At 37.8% G+C, this 18,915-nt stretch overlaps 2 protein-coding genes across 2 annotated transcripts in view; one reads left to right on the top strand and one right to left on the bottom strand.

Annotated features, from left to right (window-relative positions):
• Positions 1-1,050: 1,050 nt before the first annotated feature.
• Positions 1,051-10,261, bottom strand: LOC144602288 (galanin peptides-like). The gene is made up of 6 exons (XM_078415202.1): positions 10,024-10,261; positions 9,819-9,899; positions 8,639-8,693; positions 4,450-4,536; positions 2,748-2,825; positions 1,051-1,307 (listed from the first exon to the last, which is right to left on the bottom strand). Exons 2-6 carry the CDS (start codon positions 9,897-9,899, stop codon positions 1,249-1,251), a joined length of 360 nt encoding a protein of 119 aa, XP_078271328.1. The 5' UTR covers positions 10,024-10,261; the 3' UTR covers positions 1,051-1,248.
• A 2,864-nt stretch (positions 10,262-13,125) lies between these two features.
• The window catches only part of LOC144602158 (DNA damage-binding protein 1-like), a 27,130-nt gene continuing 21,340 nt past the window's right edge, over positions 13,126-18,915 (top strand). The window contains exons 1-6 of the mRNA XM_078414894.1: positions 13,126-13,296; positions 14,670-14,786; positions 14,984-15,205; positions 16,803-16,917; positions 17,769-17,866; positions 18,325-18,524. Coding sequence (XP_078271020.1) covers positions 13,126-13,296; positions 14,670-14,786; positions 14,984-15,205; positions 16,803-16,917; positions 17,769-17,866; positions 18,325-18,524 — 923 coding nt within the window. The remainder of the gene's footprint in view (positions 13,297-14,669; positions 14,787-14,983; positions 15,206-16,802; positions 16,918-17,768; positions 17,867-18,324; positions 18,525-18,915) is intronic.

The following is an 18,915-nucleotide window of genomic DNA, read 5'->3' as shown; positions in this document are numbered from 1 at the left end:
TTTAAGAAGTGTGTTACAAAAAGCATTCCAAGAGAGCTTTAAAGTGCTTGCCTGTGGCCTGGGTGCACTAGTTCCAATGCCCGTTAGTTATAAACCATTGCCTTCTATTTTGTACCAAGTGATTAGCTGAGAAATCAATTGACGTTTTTCTTGATTATTCAGTTGCCTACTGTTCCCTTTGTTCCACGCAATGAAAACACCAGCAGAAAATAGATATGCTTCATTGGTTCCTTTTATATGCTTGTTACTTATTTTCATATGGATCTCCCGCTTTTCATTGTCCCTGGTATATGCCTTGTTAGTCTGGTATATTCCAGTATGGTCTAGATTCAATCACTGCGGGTCTTAAAAATCTGAATAAAGTTTCAACTGTTTAACATCAAAAGTACTAAAGAAAATACAGCCATTCGGCTATTAAACACTACAATCTCAAATAAGCTCTGAACTACAAAGATTTTTATTGCACCTTTGTTTTTTGTGTGTATATATATGTGCATGTGAGTATATATGATTTATATATATGTGTATTTGTGAGTATGTGTATATAGACACACACTGAACTTTTTTTATCTTGTTATATTGTTTATCGTGTACTTGTTTACATATTCCGTTGTGCTGCTGCATGTAAGAATTCCGTTGTTCTATCTGGGACATATGACAATAAAACACTCTTGAATCTTGACTCTTGAAAACGCCTACTCTTTTCCTGGGCAAAAGACAGAAATGTCTTATATGAAAAACTTGAATAAATGTTGTCTAAGTTTCACTCTGCTTCCCATGTTAGTGACTATTACATTAAAAATTTGACTACTGTAGTTTTGCATAGGAGTGTAAATTAGTTGTATTTCGTTGTGTCATGTTTCAGAATGTTGACGTTTCAAGATATAAAAAAGAGCTAATTGGCTTCTTCATGAGGCTGGTGGGACATTCTTGAATCAATAATTCTGGCAGACTCCCAGTAGTTACTTAGGTAATGTTACAAAGAAAATCTTATGTCAGTGAAAAAATTCCAAGCTTTGAAATAATTGCAGCTGCAAATTTTAATGGTCTACGCATTTTCCTCAGTGAGGAAACAAAGAATCTCACAAAGTATTAATCTCAATAAAAGTCAACAAAATTAATATAAAGTAATATTTTCAACCATCTAATTGCAATGTATCTTAGTGCGACGATTTAATTTGTTCACCATCATGGAAGTTGCAGTTGCATATCCCATGTTGTCATGTTCCAGAAAGTCTGTTCTATAGGTTATGACTGTCCAACCTCAGATGGTAATAATGATTGCAAGTTGTCAAGACCACCGATTTCTGAAACAAATAAGAGTGTTCATTAGGTCAAGATTATACAATGGACAAATGTTATGACTCTGTGTTTATTGCAGTCCCCCGCAAGGGTCACAAATCTTTCTTCAGATGCATGCGCTAAATTTTTCAGTGCAGTTTACTTTATTATCACGTGTACCGAGCGAGGTACAGTGAAAAGCTTTTATTGCATGCTATCCAGTCAGCGGAAAGACAATACATGATTACAATCGAACCATTTACAGTATAGATACATGATAAGGGAATAACGTTTAGTGCAAGGTAAAGCCGGCAAAATCCGATCAAGGACAGTCTGAGGGTCACCAATGAGGTAGAGAGCAGTTCAGGACTACTCTCTGGTTGTGGTAGGATGATTCATTTGCCTGATAACAGCTGGGAAGAAACTGTCCCTGAATCTGGAGGTGTGCGTTTCATACTTCTATATCTTTTGCCTGATAGGAGAGGGGAAAATCGGGAGTGGTCAGGGTGCGACTCGTCATTGATTATGCTGCTGGCCTTGCCCAAGGCAGCGTGAGGTATAAATGAAGTCAATGGAAGGGAGGTTGGTTTGTGTGATGGTCTGGGCTGCATCCACAATTCGCTGCATTTCTACTTAACTGAGATGTTTATCACAGAAAAAGTGAACATTTTGTATTTACAGCACACAGTATTTGCATTATTTCTACTGAGAATGTGTGATAGTTTAAATTGTTTCCCGAGTAATGCTCACTTTATTCTTTTTAATATTAAAAAAATATTTTTAGCATCATCTAAAAATGTCTGTTTTTTGAGTGAGATTAACAAATCATTATCACTTGCAGTTGAACTGGGATTTAAAAAAAACTATTGACCTCTACCGAAAGCAACTGGTTTGAGTGTAATCTAATTAATTTCACAAAGAATTAAAACAACAGACTAGAACTATATTTTTCTCTTATCACTTTGAATCAGATTCAGGCTTTTCGTTTAATAAAATATCGTGATTGGTTAACTGTATCAGACCTCCATTTAAAAAAAAAGTACATTGAAATACATTTCTCGATTTCTTTAAAACCCATATTGTTAATCAGTAAGCATGTGAGTAAAAATGCTTGATTGATGACACCATTGATGTCATTTGGTGACAATTTAGTGTTTTTTAAAATAAATTCCACTTATTTTTTAATGTAATTCAATATCATTCATTTACCAGATGAAAAATACAGAAATACGTATTTGAGAAAATATAACTAGTAATTGCCTTTTAATCTGTACAGGAATCTGTAAGTATCACCCATGAGGTCAACTAGTTTGCAGTACCGTGACACCTAATCTGAATAAGAAGTATCAAAGTACACCATTCACAAACTTCCATCAATCAATGAAACCTTGACATATTAATTACATCTCCTGATTTTTGCTCTATATTTTCCTGTTAAACATGTTTCCAGTGTTAAATATTCTCACCTTTTAAGTGCAGGTACATGAGAAATTCTATGGCAATACGTGCAATGCTTTCATCGGTGAGGGTTTGTAGCAAGTTACCTGGAAAATATTTGTAAAGATTTGTTTAGTCTTAAATGTATTTTTATAATTTTATATTCAAAATGAGGAATGGAATGTGACATAAGAAATCAAAGTCCGAATAGAACATGTGACCTTCGAGTAAGAGTAAGATCCTCTCATCCACTTTTCTCCATAATTCCTAGATTGCATTACTTTGCTAAAGGCTACCAATCTCAGCCTTGAATACACTCAACCTCAGAGCAATGTAAGGTCTCATGAGAGAATTTCAACGGTTAACAAACCTTGAGTCGAGCGACTTCTGACCTCTGTCTTAAACCACTAATAAATAGCCTCTCAGTTAATCAGTCTCATAATATTTCATCCTGTTAATCAGTCTCATCCTGTTAATCAGTCTCATAATGTTGTAAATCTCAGAAAGAACTCATTTTTCTCAGTGAGCAAATACAGGTCAATTTTATCCACCCTCCCTTAAAGGACAATTTCCTTTTCCAAGAAACCAATCTATTGAATTCATGCTGTGCTGATTCCAAGGCTAACCAATAAATATGGGGGTTAAAAGTGCACATGGTACTCCAGATATGTAGCATATTCCTTCACAACAAATGGTCCTAGGTTAGAATAATGAGCCAGTTGCAATGCTGATAATCCCCCAATATCCAATTTTACATTTTTAATTGTTAGTATTGATGTATCAGTTTTGATTATCAGCTCATTAATCCATAATACATTCATTAATGATCAGATGTATCAGTCACTTAATCCAACCTAACCTTTTACATGGAGACTGATGAAAACATCTATATTTGTAAATTGAAATGATATATTAATTTCAATTTATTTAATAAAAATATTAGACATTGTTAAAATATAGAAAACACAGATTTTGTTTAAGAATTTTAGTCGTTTATATGTATACAATTTACTTGCTACTATTTATTCCATTATCACCTAGTACAAAAGAAAATTAAACTGGTAGTTTGAATCAATTAGTTAGGAGAAATAGGAAAAAAAACTGCAGATGCTGGTTTAAATCGAAGGTAGACGTAAAATGCTGGAGTAACTCAGCGGATCTGAGTTAAAACGTGGTTGTAGAGTTGGAGGCCAGGAGGAATCACAGAGGGGGAGCAGTGAGAGAGCATGTTGCTAAACTCTCATCAAAGAGAGGAGAACTTCTTCAAAGTAGACATACCTTGAGGAGAATTCGCAGTGGAGTGGCAAGATGTGTTGGAAAAAAACTGCAGATGCTGGTTTATTCTCTTCAAGGTATGTCTACTTTGAAGAAGTTCTCCTCCTCTCTTCATCAAGAATTTAGCAACATGATCTCTCACTGCTCCCCCTCTGTGATTCCTCCTGCCCTCTAACTCTACGACCACGTTTTAACCCAGATTGTCTACCTTCGATTTAAACCAGCATCTGCAGTTTTTTTCCCAACACATCTTGCCGCTCCACTGCGAATTCTCGTCAAGGTATGTTTACTTTGAAGAAATTCTCCTCTTCTCTTCGACAAGAGTTTAGCAACATGCTCTCTCACTGCTCCCCCTCTATGATTCCTCCTGCCCTCCAATTCTACGACCATGTATTAACCCAGACCCGCTTAGTTACTCCAGCATTTTGTGTCTAGTTAGGAGAAATAGTTTCTTACCAGGTTTGATATCATTTTCAAGTTGCAGATCACGTTTTCCAGCAAGGCCGTGCTTTTCATTCGTAAATTGGTAATCATCCAAGGCATCTATGAGCAGCAGGGTTATCAGGTGAAACAGAGAACTTATATTAATTAAAAATATACCTCTTAATATATGGTTAACATATGATGAGCGTTTGACAGACTGGGCCTGTACTCTCTGGAGTTATGAAGAATGAGGGGGGACCTCATTGAAATGTACAGAATAGTAAAAGTCTTGGCTAGAGTGGATGTGGGGAGGATGTTTCCACTAGTGGGAGAGTCTAGGACTAGAAGTCATAGCCTCAGAATTAAAGGAAGTTCTTCTAGGAAGGAGATGAGGAAGAGTTTCTTTAGTCAGAGGATGGTGAATGTGGAATTCTTTGCCACAGAAGGCCGTTAGTGGATATATTTAAGGCAGTGATAGATAGACTCTTGATTAGTACGGGTGTCAGAGGTTATGGGGAAAAGGCAGGAGGATGGGGTTAGGAGGGAGAGATATATCAGCCATGATTGAATGGCACAGTAGACTTGATGGGCCAAATGGCCTAATTCTGCTCCTATCACTTATGATCTTATGATGATCTCTGGAACCACAAAATATATAAATAAAATTCAAAACTCTAAATTTCTATTGCTATTGAATTAAAAAAATAATTATGGTGTTTCATCTCCAAGTTATTAGTAAGCCACATCAAAATAATAATAATTATGGCTCGTTGTTCCATATAAATCATTATCTAGGATGCATTGGATAATGAAACACATGAAGACTTTTTTCCCCATATTTTTTCTGCTTTCTTTCTAAGAGGATGTTGTCTAAAAATACTTGTGTAGCTCAGAACTTTGTGTGTTGTGCAAGTAGATTTTATTCTAAATCCAATTGCCAAATATAACTGGGTATTTGCTTGGCACTGATATTTAATCCAGATATTTAATCATAGGAAAGGTATATGTATGTGGCCATTAAGCCTATGTTGTGAAGTGGTTCAGTACAGCCTCCATTTGCTGAAGCAGAAATAGACCTGTAGGTTGAGCTCTGCTCAAGTGTGGGTTCAAGGTCCTAGACTCATGAAACAGCTGCCAGCATGTCTAAGAAATCAAAACTGCAACAGGAAGCTCAGAATGCCGCTGGACTGTCCGAGTTCTTCCATCATTTCTGTTTTTGTTTAAGGTACCACAAAAGGATGTTGCATTAAAAAATGCCCTTACATAGTCAGGTGTGATATTTTAGCATGGAAACAACTTTGGTTGAAGGACAGAATACAATATGAATAAATTAGTGATTTTAGCGTGACAGATTGTTAATTAACAATCAGTCCTTGATTGTTAATGATTTAGTTAACTTAATGTTGATGGTATAAAGGTGGGTCGGCATGTGAGCTCTGAGGAGAAGACAATGTGGGTAATTTGAATATAACACAAGAAAATGGAAGATTTTGCATGTTGTAGACAGAACTTATTAAATACTTTGAAAATAGTGATTAATAGTAGATGTTGATGTGTTGGTTCAGAAAACAAACATGTGGAGACACCAAGGAAGCAGGAAACCAAATAGTAGGTTAATCTTCATGCCAAGGGTATTTAGAATCCAAATCTCATTTGGAGTTGTTCGCATGGTTTTGGTCTCTGTGCCTAAAGATGGAAGTCTTTAAAAGGTTCTCGTCTTTGAGACAGAATCATAGCAAATATATGGCACAGGAGATTGTCATGGGGAAAATATATTCAACAAGACAACACCGTTGGTGTTAAATTTGAAGAAAGGAGTTTAGTTTCCTGTTGATTTATTCTGAAGAACAATTTAATAAGGTATTGAATACATGGGATATGACATTTCCAATGTTTACAAGAATGATGCCAGGACTCAAGGGCCTGAGCTGTAGGGATAGATTGAGGCAGCCTAGCACTTTTATTCCTTGGAAGGCAGGATGATGAAGAGTGATTTTATAGAGGTGTATAAGATCTTGAGAGGAATAGATAAAGTAATTGCACAGTCTTTTACTTGGGTATAAGCAGTGGAATCAAGAACCTGAGGATATATGTTCAAGGGGAGAAGGGAAAGATTTAATAGGAATTTGAGGGGCAACTTTTTTTACACAAAAGCTGGTAGGTATATGGAACGAGCTGCTGGAGGAGGGAATTGAGACAGGTGCTATCTCAACATTTAAAAACATTTGGACAGGTATATGGATAGGATAGGTTTAGAGGGATATGGGCCAAATGCAGGCAGGCGCAACTAGTGTAGATGGGACATGTTGGTCGGTATGGGCAAGTTGTGCCTGTTTCCACGCTGTATGACTACGACTTTGGAACACTGCCTGAAAAAGCAGTAGAATTTAAAAAATTGTCAGATTTAAAAAGTACTTGGATGTATTCTTGAAAAGAGCTATCAAGGGCTTTGAAGCTGGGATCAGGTTGTTCTTTGAGAGGCACAGTTACAATGAACTGGATGACTGACTACTGTGCCATATAATTTCTATAATTCTGTCCTGTGAATTTGTACCCTGGTTTGTGATCTTTCTGTCAAGTAAAATAGGTCCTTACAATTCACTCACTCCCTCCAGACCTCTAATAATTTTACACAGTTCAATTAAGTTCCCCCTATTTATTTCAGTCCAGGCAACATACTAGTAAATCTGCTATACACCCTCTGCACTGCAATGGTATCTTCCTGGTAACATGGTGACCAAAAATAAGCTGCAGCCAAACTGTTGTTGATTACAATTCTCGCAGAATCTCTTTGTTCTTATAGTTTATGCCTCAGGTAACAGGAAAATATCCCACAGTGCTGTTTAGCTGTGCAAACTTTAAGGATCTGTAGGTATACACTCCAAAATTCTTGGTTCCTCAACACTTCCCAGTATGCTCCTAATTAGTGAGCATTCCCTTGTCATGTTGCACTATCCCAAATGCATTATGATCCACTTCTCCAGAATAGATGTCATTTGCACTTTGCCACCTAAATGATTAGACTGTGTCCATAGCCAAAAGCTTTCCTCCTCTCTTGTAAACTCCATGACCAATATTTTTTAGCATCTATGAACTTCTTTATCATGCTCCTCACATTTGATTCAAAATATTAAAGTGCATACTATAAACAGTAAGGGACTGGATATTCAGAAACCCCATTGAACAGCCCTTCAGACACTAAAGTATCCATCAATATCCACAGACCTTTGCTTCCTGCTTTCCTGAATTTGTTTTTGACCAGCTTGCTAAATGTCACCTTGTCAAAAGACTTGCTAAAATCCATGCAGATCAATCATATCAAATACATTGCTGTCATCTACACTCTTTGTTATCAATTATTCATGCATATCCTTCCAAACTAATGTTAATGATCCTTGATTAACATGCATTTCCAAATGAAAGTTTACATTGTCATCAGAGTTGATTCCAATAATTAGCCCGCCATGAGGATGGCAGATTTCCCTGCACGGTAGCGCAGCGGTAGAGTTGCTGCTTTACAGCGAATGCAGCGCCGGAGACTCAGGTTCGATCCTGACTACGGGTGCTGCACTGTAAGGAGTTTGTACGTTCTCCCCGTGACCTGCGTGGGTTTTCTCCGAGATCTTCGGTTTCCTCCCACACTCCAAAGACGTACAGGTATGTAGGTTAATTGGCTGGGTAAATGTAAAAATTGTCCCTAGTGGGTGTAGGATAGTGTTAATGTGCGGGGATCGCTGGGCGGCACGGACTTGGAGGGCCGAAAAGGCCTGTTTCCGACTGTATATATATGATATGATATGATATGATTTAGTGAAAGACAATTCATGTAATTTCATTGTTACAGTTTCCGAGACTACAGCATTAATCGCAGATATATTTGAATTTAATTTTCTCAACTCGCAGGTTGGGATTTGAATAATTGTCTCTGGATCAAAGATCCAGAACCAGTTTGGTAATTTAATTATGGTATTGTATATTTGGATGTTTCCAATATTATAAAGCCTGCATTTGAGAGTCAGCAGCAGAAGAAAATCAAAGAGGTTTACAAGAATTAACAAGAATTTCTTTTCACGTTCCAAAGTAAAAATACCACAGTTTGTTAAATTACTAAGATGTTTCATTGACAGTACATTATGACTCAGGAGTGGGCACAAAGGCTGACATTTTTCAAATAGGTACTAAATGATGTTTAGAGTTTGAACTATTTGCACAGCATACTCACCTGGTCCTAGTAGGTATCCTGCACTGTTTAGTGTCCAACCCCCTTTCACTTTTGTCTGTTGGAGAAATATTTAAATATTATCTTTACAGTGATCTTCAGTCCCCCCAAATAATAACACAAATCTATTTCTAAAATTAAACACCAACCACTCAAAACACAAAAGCTAATGTTTTAAAGGACTGAAAGTGGAATCCAACACAGAACTTTCTAAGGCTGAATTCTAGCTGGTTCCAGTCCCCCTTTCTTAAACATAGGAAATATGCATAGCTTTAAGGTGTGAGAGGAAAAATCTAAAAGAGATGTGTAGGGCAAATGTTTTTACAGAGAGTGACAGGTGCCTGGAACATGTTGTTAAAGGATGGTGATGGAAGCAGATATGATAGTGGCATTTAAAGGGATCTTGGATAGGCACATGGATATGAAGGGATATGGATTACATGCAGGCAAAGGAGATTCGTTTAATGTGGCCTGCTTCTATACTGTACAAAGTTCTACATTTCTAAATGTTCTAAATTTGCTATGAGCATTTCCATCCAACAGCTTAACTTTACCTGTAGTTAATTGGACAAATTGCTGAGAAACAACTAGCTGACTCACTGCACTGGTAGATCCCCCGATGGGGGAGCTTGACCGTCCCGACTTGGTGGGCCCGACTGCTGGCTACCGGATCCCGTCAACGGAAGGCTGGAGGCCCCCGACCGCGGGAGAACAAAGAAGGGAAGAGATTGAACTTATTTTTCGCCTTCCATCACAGCGAGGAATGTGGAGGAGTCACTGTGGTGAATGTTTATGTTAAAATATATTTTGTGTGTTTTGTTGCTTTTTATTGGTATGACTTGTATGGCAAATCAAATTCCTCGAATGCTGCAAAACATACTTGGCTAATAAAGTATCATTATGATGAAATGTTGAATAATCTGCCAAGGACTTGGAACACTTTCTGGTGTCATTTCACGATGTCAGCACTACATTTTTTTTTGTTCCCACAGTATAATATTTCAAACAATTGTACATTAGACATTCCTGTCTTACAGACTTCTAGTGTTTTCTCAATAATCTTGGGCATTATCGGGAGAAACTCGTAAATTAGCAGCCCTATGTTCAATTTAGCCCTGGCTAAATTCACTGAAATAAAGGACACTCTAAACGGAAACCAGAAATCTACAAAAACAAAACTCACGGGTAGAACAAGCCCAAAGGAATGAGAGATGACCATGCACAGGACGAAGGATGCACACAAGAAGCTGGCGCAGGTCGGCATCTGAAAGCGAAGGGGAGTAGAAAATGAGAAGATTCCTTTAGAAGCGTTCATTAGAGAGATAACCCGGGCGTGTTAAGAAAAGAAAAGTAATTTGAATATTAATGTTTGAGTGTTATGATCTTACCTTGACTTGGGCGTGTTCGTTTTCTTCCGAACTCAGTAGTTTGAATCTTTTAATGCGATTGAAGTTACTCTTCTAACACAGTTGGTTCTCGATTGGAATGATTGCTGAATAACATAGGTTCTTGGAAATGCGAGTGTAAGCGATGCACTTTATAGGGGAAGTCACGGACATCATCAACCTCTCTTCCGCGTCACGAGCTCTGTTTACTCTGTATGTCACCCCCATCAGTATCAAAATTGCACCTATTAAATTAAGTATACTTTTAGGTAATTTGGCTGCTTAGAGACACGAATCACATAATTACATTTGATGAGTACACTGTCCGAAGGCTGACTATACAAAGCGCAAATTTCTGGACCATTCTTTGAACATCACAATCCATTCTCTTTCCCAGTTATGTTTTTGCAAATATACTTGTGAACCTTTCCTCTTGTTCTTTCTTCTTCAACTCTCTTGACATCTTCATAGCTCAAATATTTTTAAGTTCTGATAAGAGGCCATCACTTCAGTTGTTGATTCCATTGCTTTCTATACATTTCTGACATGAATAGTTTTAACATTCTTAGGCTTTTAGATTCCCAGCAATATTTTGCTTTTATGACAACATGTCACATGTTGTTTATAATCGCAGACAAAGTTTGGCACCCTAAAGTAAGCACATGTTAAGGCATGTTTGGTCAATGTGTTATTGACCATTGGTCATTGACCAAAAATTTGGACGAGTGAATTAAATGTAAGATCTCCAAGTTTGCGGATGACACAAAGCTGGGTGGCAGTAAGAGCTGCGAGGAGAATGCTACGAAGCTGCAGGGTGACTTGGATAGGTTGGGTGAGTGGGCAGATGCAGTATAATGTGGATAAATGTGAGGTTATCCACTTTGGTGGCAGGAACAGGAAGGCAGATTATTATTTGAATGGTGTCAGATTAGGAAAAGGGGAGGTGCAACGAGACCTGGGTGTGCTTGTATATCAGTTACTGAAAGTATGCATGCAGGTACAACAGGCAGTGAAGAAAACTAATGGCATGTTGGCCTGCATTGCTAGAAGATTTGAGTTTAGGAGCAAGAAGGTCCTACTGCAGTTGTACAGGCCCAGGTGAGACCGAACTTGGAGTGCAATTTGATCTTCTAATTTGAGGAAGGACATTATTACTATTGAGGGAGTGCAGCGTGGGTTCACCAGGTTAATTTCCAGGATGGCGGGACTGACATATGATGAAAGAATGGGTCGCCTGGGCTTGTATTCCCTGGAATTTAGGATGAGAGGGGATCTTATAGAAACATAAAATTCTTAAAGCATTGGATAGGCTAGATGCAGGAAAAATGTTTCCGATGTTGGGGGAATCCAGAACCAGGGATCACAGTTTAGGAATAAGGCGTAGGCCATTTAGGACTGAGATGAGGAAAAACTTTTTCAGCCAGAGAGTTGTGAATCTGTGGAATTCTCTGCAACAGAAGACAGTGGAGGCCAATTCACTGGATGTTTTCAAGAGAGAGTTAGAGTTAGCTCTTCGGGCTAAAGGAATCAAGGGGTAGATGGGGAAAAAGTAGGAATGGGGTACTGATTTTAGATGATCAGCCATGATCATATTGAATGGCAGTGCTGGCTCGAAGGGCCGAATGGCCTTCTCCTGCACCTATTTTTCTATATTTGCTATGTTCTAACCAAGGGTTAATGTAGTTGCAGCAATGTAATTACTATTGGGCAATGGATTGTGGATGACCTCAAGTTTGCAGTGGCTATAATATAGGTGCCACCAGTGAGGGATGGAATAGTCAAGTCTGGATGACATTAGTCTTAGCATTAACGCCAATGTTATTGGACAGCTTTGTTGGGAGAAACGGTCATAGTGAAAATAAGTGGGAGAATGGGAATAATCAGTGAGCTTGCATAGATTTAGTTCAGTTATTTTTATTAAATGTTGGATGGCTGTTAAATTGTTGTGTCTCATGACATTCAGGGTATGGTACTTGGAAATGTCATTGAGTAGAGCTGAGAATTGGATCCTTGACATTTTAAAGCTTTTTTTGAAGACTAAGCTTTTACCTATTCCTCCAGTGGTTATTTACACTTCTGAAAATAAGTATAGTTGCACAGTGGTATAAAGATACAGTTGCAATCTTACAGTGCCAGAGACCTGGGTACAATCCTTACTATGTGTGCTGTCTAGAGTTTGCACATTCTTCCTGTGACTGCATGGGTTTTCTCCGGGTGCTCGGTTTCCTCCACATTCCAAAGTCATTGGCTTTAACCTGTAAATAACCCTATTATGCAAGATGTGAAGCTGGGATAACGAACTAGTGTATGGGTGATTGTTGGTCGGCGTAGACCCGATGGACCAAAGGGCTCGTTTCCGTGCTGCATCTCTAAACTGAACTAAAGGACCCAGGTTTAATCCTGTCCTCCGGTGCGGTCTGTGTAGAGTTTGCACATTCTTCATGTGACCACGTGGGTTTCCTCTGGATACTCTGGTTTCCTCCCACAGCCCAAAGATGTGCAGGTTTGTAGATTATTTGGTCTTTGTAAAGTTGCTCCTAATGTGTAGAAATTAAATGAGAACGTGGGATAACATGGATCGATGGTCAGCGTGGACTCAGTGGGCTGACAGGCCATGTTGCATCTCGAAACAAAACTCAACTATTGATTCCATTCAGCGCTTTGTACATACGAGTGGCCAGTATGACTGCATTTATTTAGATTTCCATCATAGTTTGAATTTAATAACTTGAGTTTATTAAAGCTATCTTCAGTTAATTTATGTGGTTGCTCTTTAGTTATTTATTTCCAATTGGATGATTCTTGAATTTTTTTCACGTGAAATGCTAGTTTCCTTAAACACAATTCTTGGCCTCCTATACTTTTTCCCATTCCTCCAAATTAAAAAAAAAGAAAATTTTCTTTAGATGTGAAATACATCTTGAACGAACCATTTTTAGTTTGGAAGAATTAAATACAAATGGATGATGAATGCTTCGTCAGAATTCCTGGATCTCCCTATTATTGATGTTGTACCTTTTGCTCAATGAATTTCAACAGTTCCAGAAGTCCCACTGTCATTAGGTTCAGAGGGTGCAGACCTACGTTGAACCAAAAATGGTCTAAATGTATTTTTTTTCTGCGACAGGTCATTTCACCTCAGCAGATGATTTAAACCTGCTGATTGCCAAGAACACAAGGTTGGAGATTTATGTGGTGACTCCAGAAGGTTTACGCCCTGTTAAAGAAGTAGGCATGTACAGCAAGATAGCTGTAATGGAGCTCTTCCGACCAAAGGTATGACGTGCAATGATGTATTAGACATCAGCAGTAATTTGCTGATGAGTATGGTGTATTTTCTTTCTAAATTATATATTGATTCTTTCCTCTTCCATCCTCACTTCATGAAAGTGCAGGGCACCTCTTATATGTTGCTTAATTTGAGACGTATTTGAATGTCTTGACATGAATAGAGTCAGGGAGTTTTACAATAGGCCCTTCGGCCCAACTAGTCCATGTGACTTAAGGTGTTTCCCAGAGCTAGTCCCATTTGCCTGTGTTTGGCCCATATCCGTCTCAACCTTTCCTATCCATTGAGATGCAATGAGCGTGCTGATGCCTCAACCTTTTACAGTTTACATAGGTGACTTGGAATGAAGACACTAAAATATTGTTAGTTAAATTTGCTTATACTATGGGTATTAATGCATTAGAAACAGATCACAGAAGATTTCCTAGACTGGTAACTGTAATACTGGTTGAACAGGGTAGGCTTGTATGTGCTGGAGTACGAAAGAGTGAGAGTTACTTGAAAGAAACATAAAGTCCTTCTTGATGGTGCGTTCTCTTGTGGGAGAATCTAGATATTTTACATTTAGTTGGTCATCCAATGAAGGCAATGTGAAGCACAATTTTTTTTCAGAGTGCTGTGAATCTTTCCAACTCTCCCATACAACTCATTGAAGGCAAAGATTTTGACCATTTACAATGTAAAAGTAGATTATAGGTGAGCAAGTGCATGTAAGGTTGCAATGGGAAGATGGAATGCAGAATTGAGATTTTATTACATGTTGGAACAGTCTCAAAGTGCCTGTTTCAATTCCTAAATCATGATTGTTTAATAGTAAATGTTGGTACCTGATATAGAGTCATAGTTATAAAGCATGGAAACAAACCCTTAGGTCCAATTTGTGTATACCGACCAAGATATCGTTACTGTATGGCCCAAAACTGATGGTAAAATGCATTCTCTTACTGGAGATATCAGATGGTGAACAGGAGAGGCAATGGCAGCTGATTTTTCGTTCCCTCTCGCATCTCTACCAGTTTTTATTGATGACGTTGCTTTCACTGTTTCATTGATATCGCAAATGAAGTCAACAAACTTGGGACAACTGAGATCGCGCCTTGGGATCTCTGATTTACCAATCGGTATATCTTCAGGCCCTTAATAAACTAATAAATGAATGGAGTCAGTTATATTTTCAATTTTTCAAGTGAATAGTTTCTTCCTGTTGCATATTTCTTGGTGCTCACTCCATAAAACGTAATGGTATCTGAGCAAATTTTCTGCTCCCTTCATGCCACGACATGAAGAATATACTTGTAGTGCATTGGTTAATGAAGAAAATATATAATAGATAAACTATTTTCTATTTTTCTTCAAACAGGGAGAAGGTAAGGACCTGCTTTTCATTCTGACTGCAAAATACAATGCCTGCATTCTGGAATATAAACAGAATGGAGAAACCATTGATATCATCACAAGGGCCCATGGAAATGTACAGGTAAAACTAATTTCTATTCAACACAGTCACAGCACGTAGAAATATGTGACATTTCTAGTTGATGACTTTTTAATCAGAATTTATTGTACCATCTAAACTAGATGTTTTAACAATCCACTTTTATCTTCCTGTACACAATTTAACACTTGGATTTCATTCTGCAAATGATATTAACATCCCTTTGATATCCCTTTCAGGATCGTATTGGGCGCCCTTCTGAGACTGGAATAATCGGTATTGTGGACCCTGAATGTCGCATGATAGGTCTCAGACTATATGATGGGCTCTTCAAGGTGATCCCATTAGACAGAGACAACAAAGAGTTGAAGGCATTTAATATTCGTCTAGAAGAACTTCATGTAATTGATGTGAAGTTTCTGTATGGCAGTCAGGTCCCAACCATTTGCTTCGTCTATCAGGTAAGAAATCAGAGTTTTGAGGTGACATAGTGATTCAGAAAGTTGGATGGGCCTTTTACTTTTATTCCAGAAATGAAGACTAATGCAACTGGAGTGCAGTGAGTATTTTTTAGGTTAATGATATAGGAAAGCTGTAACAAAGAATTTTTTTCAAGGCAGAAAAATGGGTAATAGAAATTATTTTGTTGTGCCAATTGTACAAAGTTACTGACCTTGAAGAAAATTGTCCACGAGGAATTTACATATCCCTGGTAGATTTCTCTTTGTACAGTTATCTGATTTGATTGGATAACCTGCAAAACCAAGCTCTTCAATGTACATGATTGACATCAGTCTGAAGAAGGGTCTCGACCCGAAACGTCACCCATTCCTTCGCTCCAGAGATGCTGCCTGTCCCGCTGAGTTACTCTAGCATTCTGTGTCTCTCCTCACTGTACGTCGGTACACGTGATAATAATGAACATAAACCTAAACCTTTCCACCAAGTCATTTTTATCGAGTCTCTAGTTTTTCAGTCTGTCATTAAGCTGGCTAAGCAGCCAAATACTTCTCACAGACAGCAAATCGGGAAGTAAAAAGCATGATTTTCAATCAGTTTGTTAAATATTTTGTACAGTGTGAAATAAAGATTAGACTGTAAAAGATTCATGTAACTGAAATATTTGTGTAAAAAATAATAACTAATTAATATTTCTAAACATCTAAGGTAATTGGAATTTTAAGTATTTAAAAAGGGTTTGTAAGGGCCAGAGATATTAGTGCACATTAAAATCTAATTTTCACCTCAAAGAAAAACTATTGTCAAAATAGTTTGTACATATTCTTGAGCAAAACACAAAGTGTTGGAGGAATTCAGTGGGTCGGACAGCATCTGTGGGAATCCTGCATTTGGGTCAGGACCCTCCTTCTGGCCCACTATAAATATGATTGTAAATGTGCTGTAAATATTTTTGCCAGAACGTGAATTTTTGAAAATTATGTTGAGATAGGCTTCAAAAGTACGCATTCTGCTAGGCAGCAGGGAATCACAATGACTACAATTTCTGGATTCCCGTGGTTAATTGTGAAAGTTCATATTCCTGCGATAGCTCTTTCCCAATGAAATGATGGTGAATGTTAACAGGTTCCTCATAACTCCAACTACAAACTCTGAGATAATCCGGAAGGCCACATAGCACAAAACTGCTCATAATTTAATTCTGGCTGGCATTCACACACTGATGTTTAGATGGAAGAACTGCCTTGTATGTCCTGTAAGGGGTGCTGTCCTTGGGTTGAGATGTGGCATTTCCTTGCACTGTGACTGACATTCATCTTGAGCGACATTCAATGTTTCATGTAGAAGCTTGATACTTTCATCAAGTTCGTTTCATTGAATGTTCATTGATTGGTCCAGTATCCCATTATGCTTCACAAAAAGATGAACATCATGCTCATCCATTTGATCCCACTGGTACCCCGCACTGTAGTGTGTTTGATTTCCCGAGATTCCTCCCTACATATTTTTATAAATTAATGGAACATCAGTGTGTGATGACCAGTTGACCTCATGCTCAATGCATTATATGTCTTCCACGTTGTTTTCTTTCCTTCTTAGGATCCCCAGGGCCGTCATGTAAAGACCTATGAAGTATCTTTGAGAGAAAAAGAATTCAACAAGGGACCTTGGAAGCAAGAAAATGTGGAAGCTGAAGCATCAATGGTCATTGCAGGTTGATATTGCCACTTTTTAAAAAAAGACAGTGATGAGTTGTTCATTTCAGCCACTGATTTCCTGGAGTTTATGTAAATGAGTGATATCTCTTAAAGAAAAATCAATTGGAAACAACTGCAGGATGTGTGGTCTGAATTAATGTTTCCTGCACAAAATCAGAAATGGTTAGTTCACATTCTTGCCTTTCGGACTGCTTGCATAAAGGTGATGACGCATTTCTTTATTTCCAAAGTGCTGGCAGCCATTAGTTGCCTGAAGTAAGTGGTAATTTGTCATATTGTGACCTCAACAAATTGTATTCATAGGCTAGCTATTCACAAGTGATATTAGCCTATTTTAAAATTTAAACTAAATTTTATGCCCCCATGCTTTCTCATAGTTGTCACTAATTACTTAGGAATGGTGATCCTGCTTGACAATTTCCCCTCTTCAGCTGGATGTAAAGCAGCTCTATTTTTGCCAGGTCCATTGCCATTGTCAAACAAAATCATTGGAATTGAACATGAAATCCTTCTGATCCAAAGGCTTATTAAACCAGAAGGTGTTTTCAATTTCAAAGTCATTGGCATCTCTTGTAATCTAAAGTGGCTTTGACTCAATTGTTAACACTCTGGGCTTGGAATCAGTGATTGGGTTCATGTCTCACGTCAGAGAATTGAGCACATAAATTTCAGTTGACACCTCAGTGCCAGACGGAGGATGTACTGCCTTTCAAATGTATATGAAATTAAGGCCCATGCTGCTGCTTGGGATAGATGGATAAGATACCCAAGCACCATTTTGAGAGAAATATGGATTTTGTTCCTGTGCCTTGCGAATATTTATAAATTATTCAGTCATTTTGTTCAGTTCCAGAACCATTTGGAGGAGCATTAATCATAGGCCAAGAATCCATCACGTACCACAATGGAGACAAATACCTGGCAATTGCACCGCCTGCTATCAAGGTAGGAAACATCGGAAGGGATTATAGAAATTCTTGTGAAGTAATTGAAGACCTTGAAAAACATCGTTTGTAATGTGTTTGGATTATTTGAAATTTTTACCATGGCTTAATTTATCTTATCCATTCTGTTTCCCGTTTTCATTTAAAAATAATTCATAAGGAAAGCGGACAGAGTTTTTGGCTGAATTTTCATTGTGGCAAAGTTGAACTGCCAGAAGAAGGATTGTGCATAATTAACTCAAAGCAAAAAAAATCCCTGCAGTTTCTGGAAATTTGAAATGAAACAATCTGAATGTAGAATAATCTTTATATAAATAAAACAGTGTCATAGCTCTTGGTATTTCCCTTTAATTAAAAGCTGTTCAATTATAACTGGACATGCATTGCTGCTAACAAACCTAGTTTCTTAAAGAAGGTTTACCTTTGAATGCAAATATATTTTCTCTCCTTTATTGTCAGCAAAGCACAATTGTTTGTCATAATCGCGTGGATCCCAATGGTTCTCGGTACCTGTTGGGCGATATGGAGGGACGTTTGTTTATGTTGCTCCTGGAGAGGGAGGAACAGATGGATGGGAACATCACTGTCAAAGACCTCCGTGTTGAACTACTGGGAGAGGTTAGCAATGCCGAGTTGCCCGTTTTTAATGAATGTCTGAGGTTTTTAATACTAATTGCTGATGGTGGTATTATGGTATTAGCAATTTAACATGCTTATTTGACATTGGTTGTTAGCAAATTAATTTATAATAATTAGGTTAATATTTGCATTAAATTCCTTCATTTTAAGCCCATTCTCTGTACCAGATTGAATAATTTCAAATTACCCAATATTATACTTTATCTTGCCACCTTTCGGTTTGGATAGATTGAAAAAGGACTGTTGTTTCATCTAAGTCACTCTTATGAACAGCTGAACATTTAGTACCATTCATTGTGGCTCCCCTGTAGTATTTTGGAAATCTGATTAAATTATAGCTCTGTGTCTTGGCTTGGGTCAGGTTAAGCATTTACCCACTTTACAAAAGTAATTTATCGTAAATTTCATAGG

Source organism: Rhinoraja longicauda, chromosome 18, assembly GCF_053455715.1.
Source record: "Rhinoraja longicauda isolate Sanriku21f chromosome 18, sRhiLon1.1, whole genome shotgun sequence".
In the NCBI taxonomy this organism is placed as follows: Eukaryota; Metazoa; Chordata; class Chondrichthyes; order Rajiformes; family Arhynchobatidae; genus Rhinoraja; species Rhinoraja longicauda.
This window is presented reverse-complemented; position numbering and strand designations above follow the sequence as displayed.

Excerpts from the sequence above, each read along its gene's own strand:
- LOC144602288 (XM_078415202.1), bottom strand. The coding sequence starts at position 9,899 with ATGCCGACCTGCGCCAGCTTCTTGTGTGCATCCTTCGTCCTGTGCATG. Across the intron at positions 8,694-9,818 it reads CCTTTGGGCTTGTTCTACCC|ACAAAAGTGAAAGGGGGTTG; the intron begins GTGAGTTTTGTT and ends TTTCTCCAACAG. Across the intron at positions 4,537-8,638 it reads AGGATACCTACTAGGACCAG|ATGCCTTGGATGATTACCAA; the intron begins GTGAGTATGCTG and ends TGCTGCTCATAG.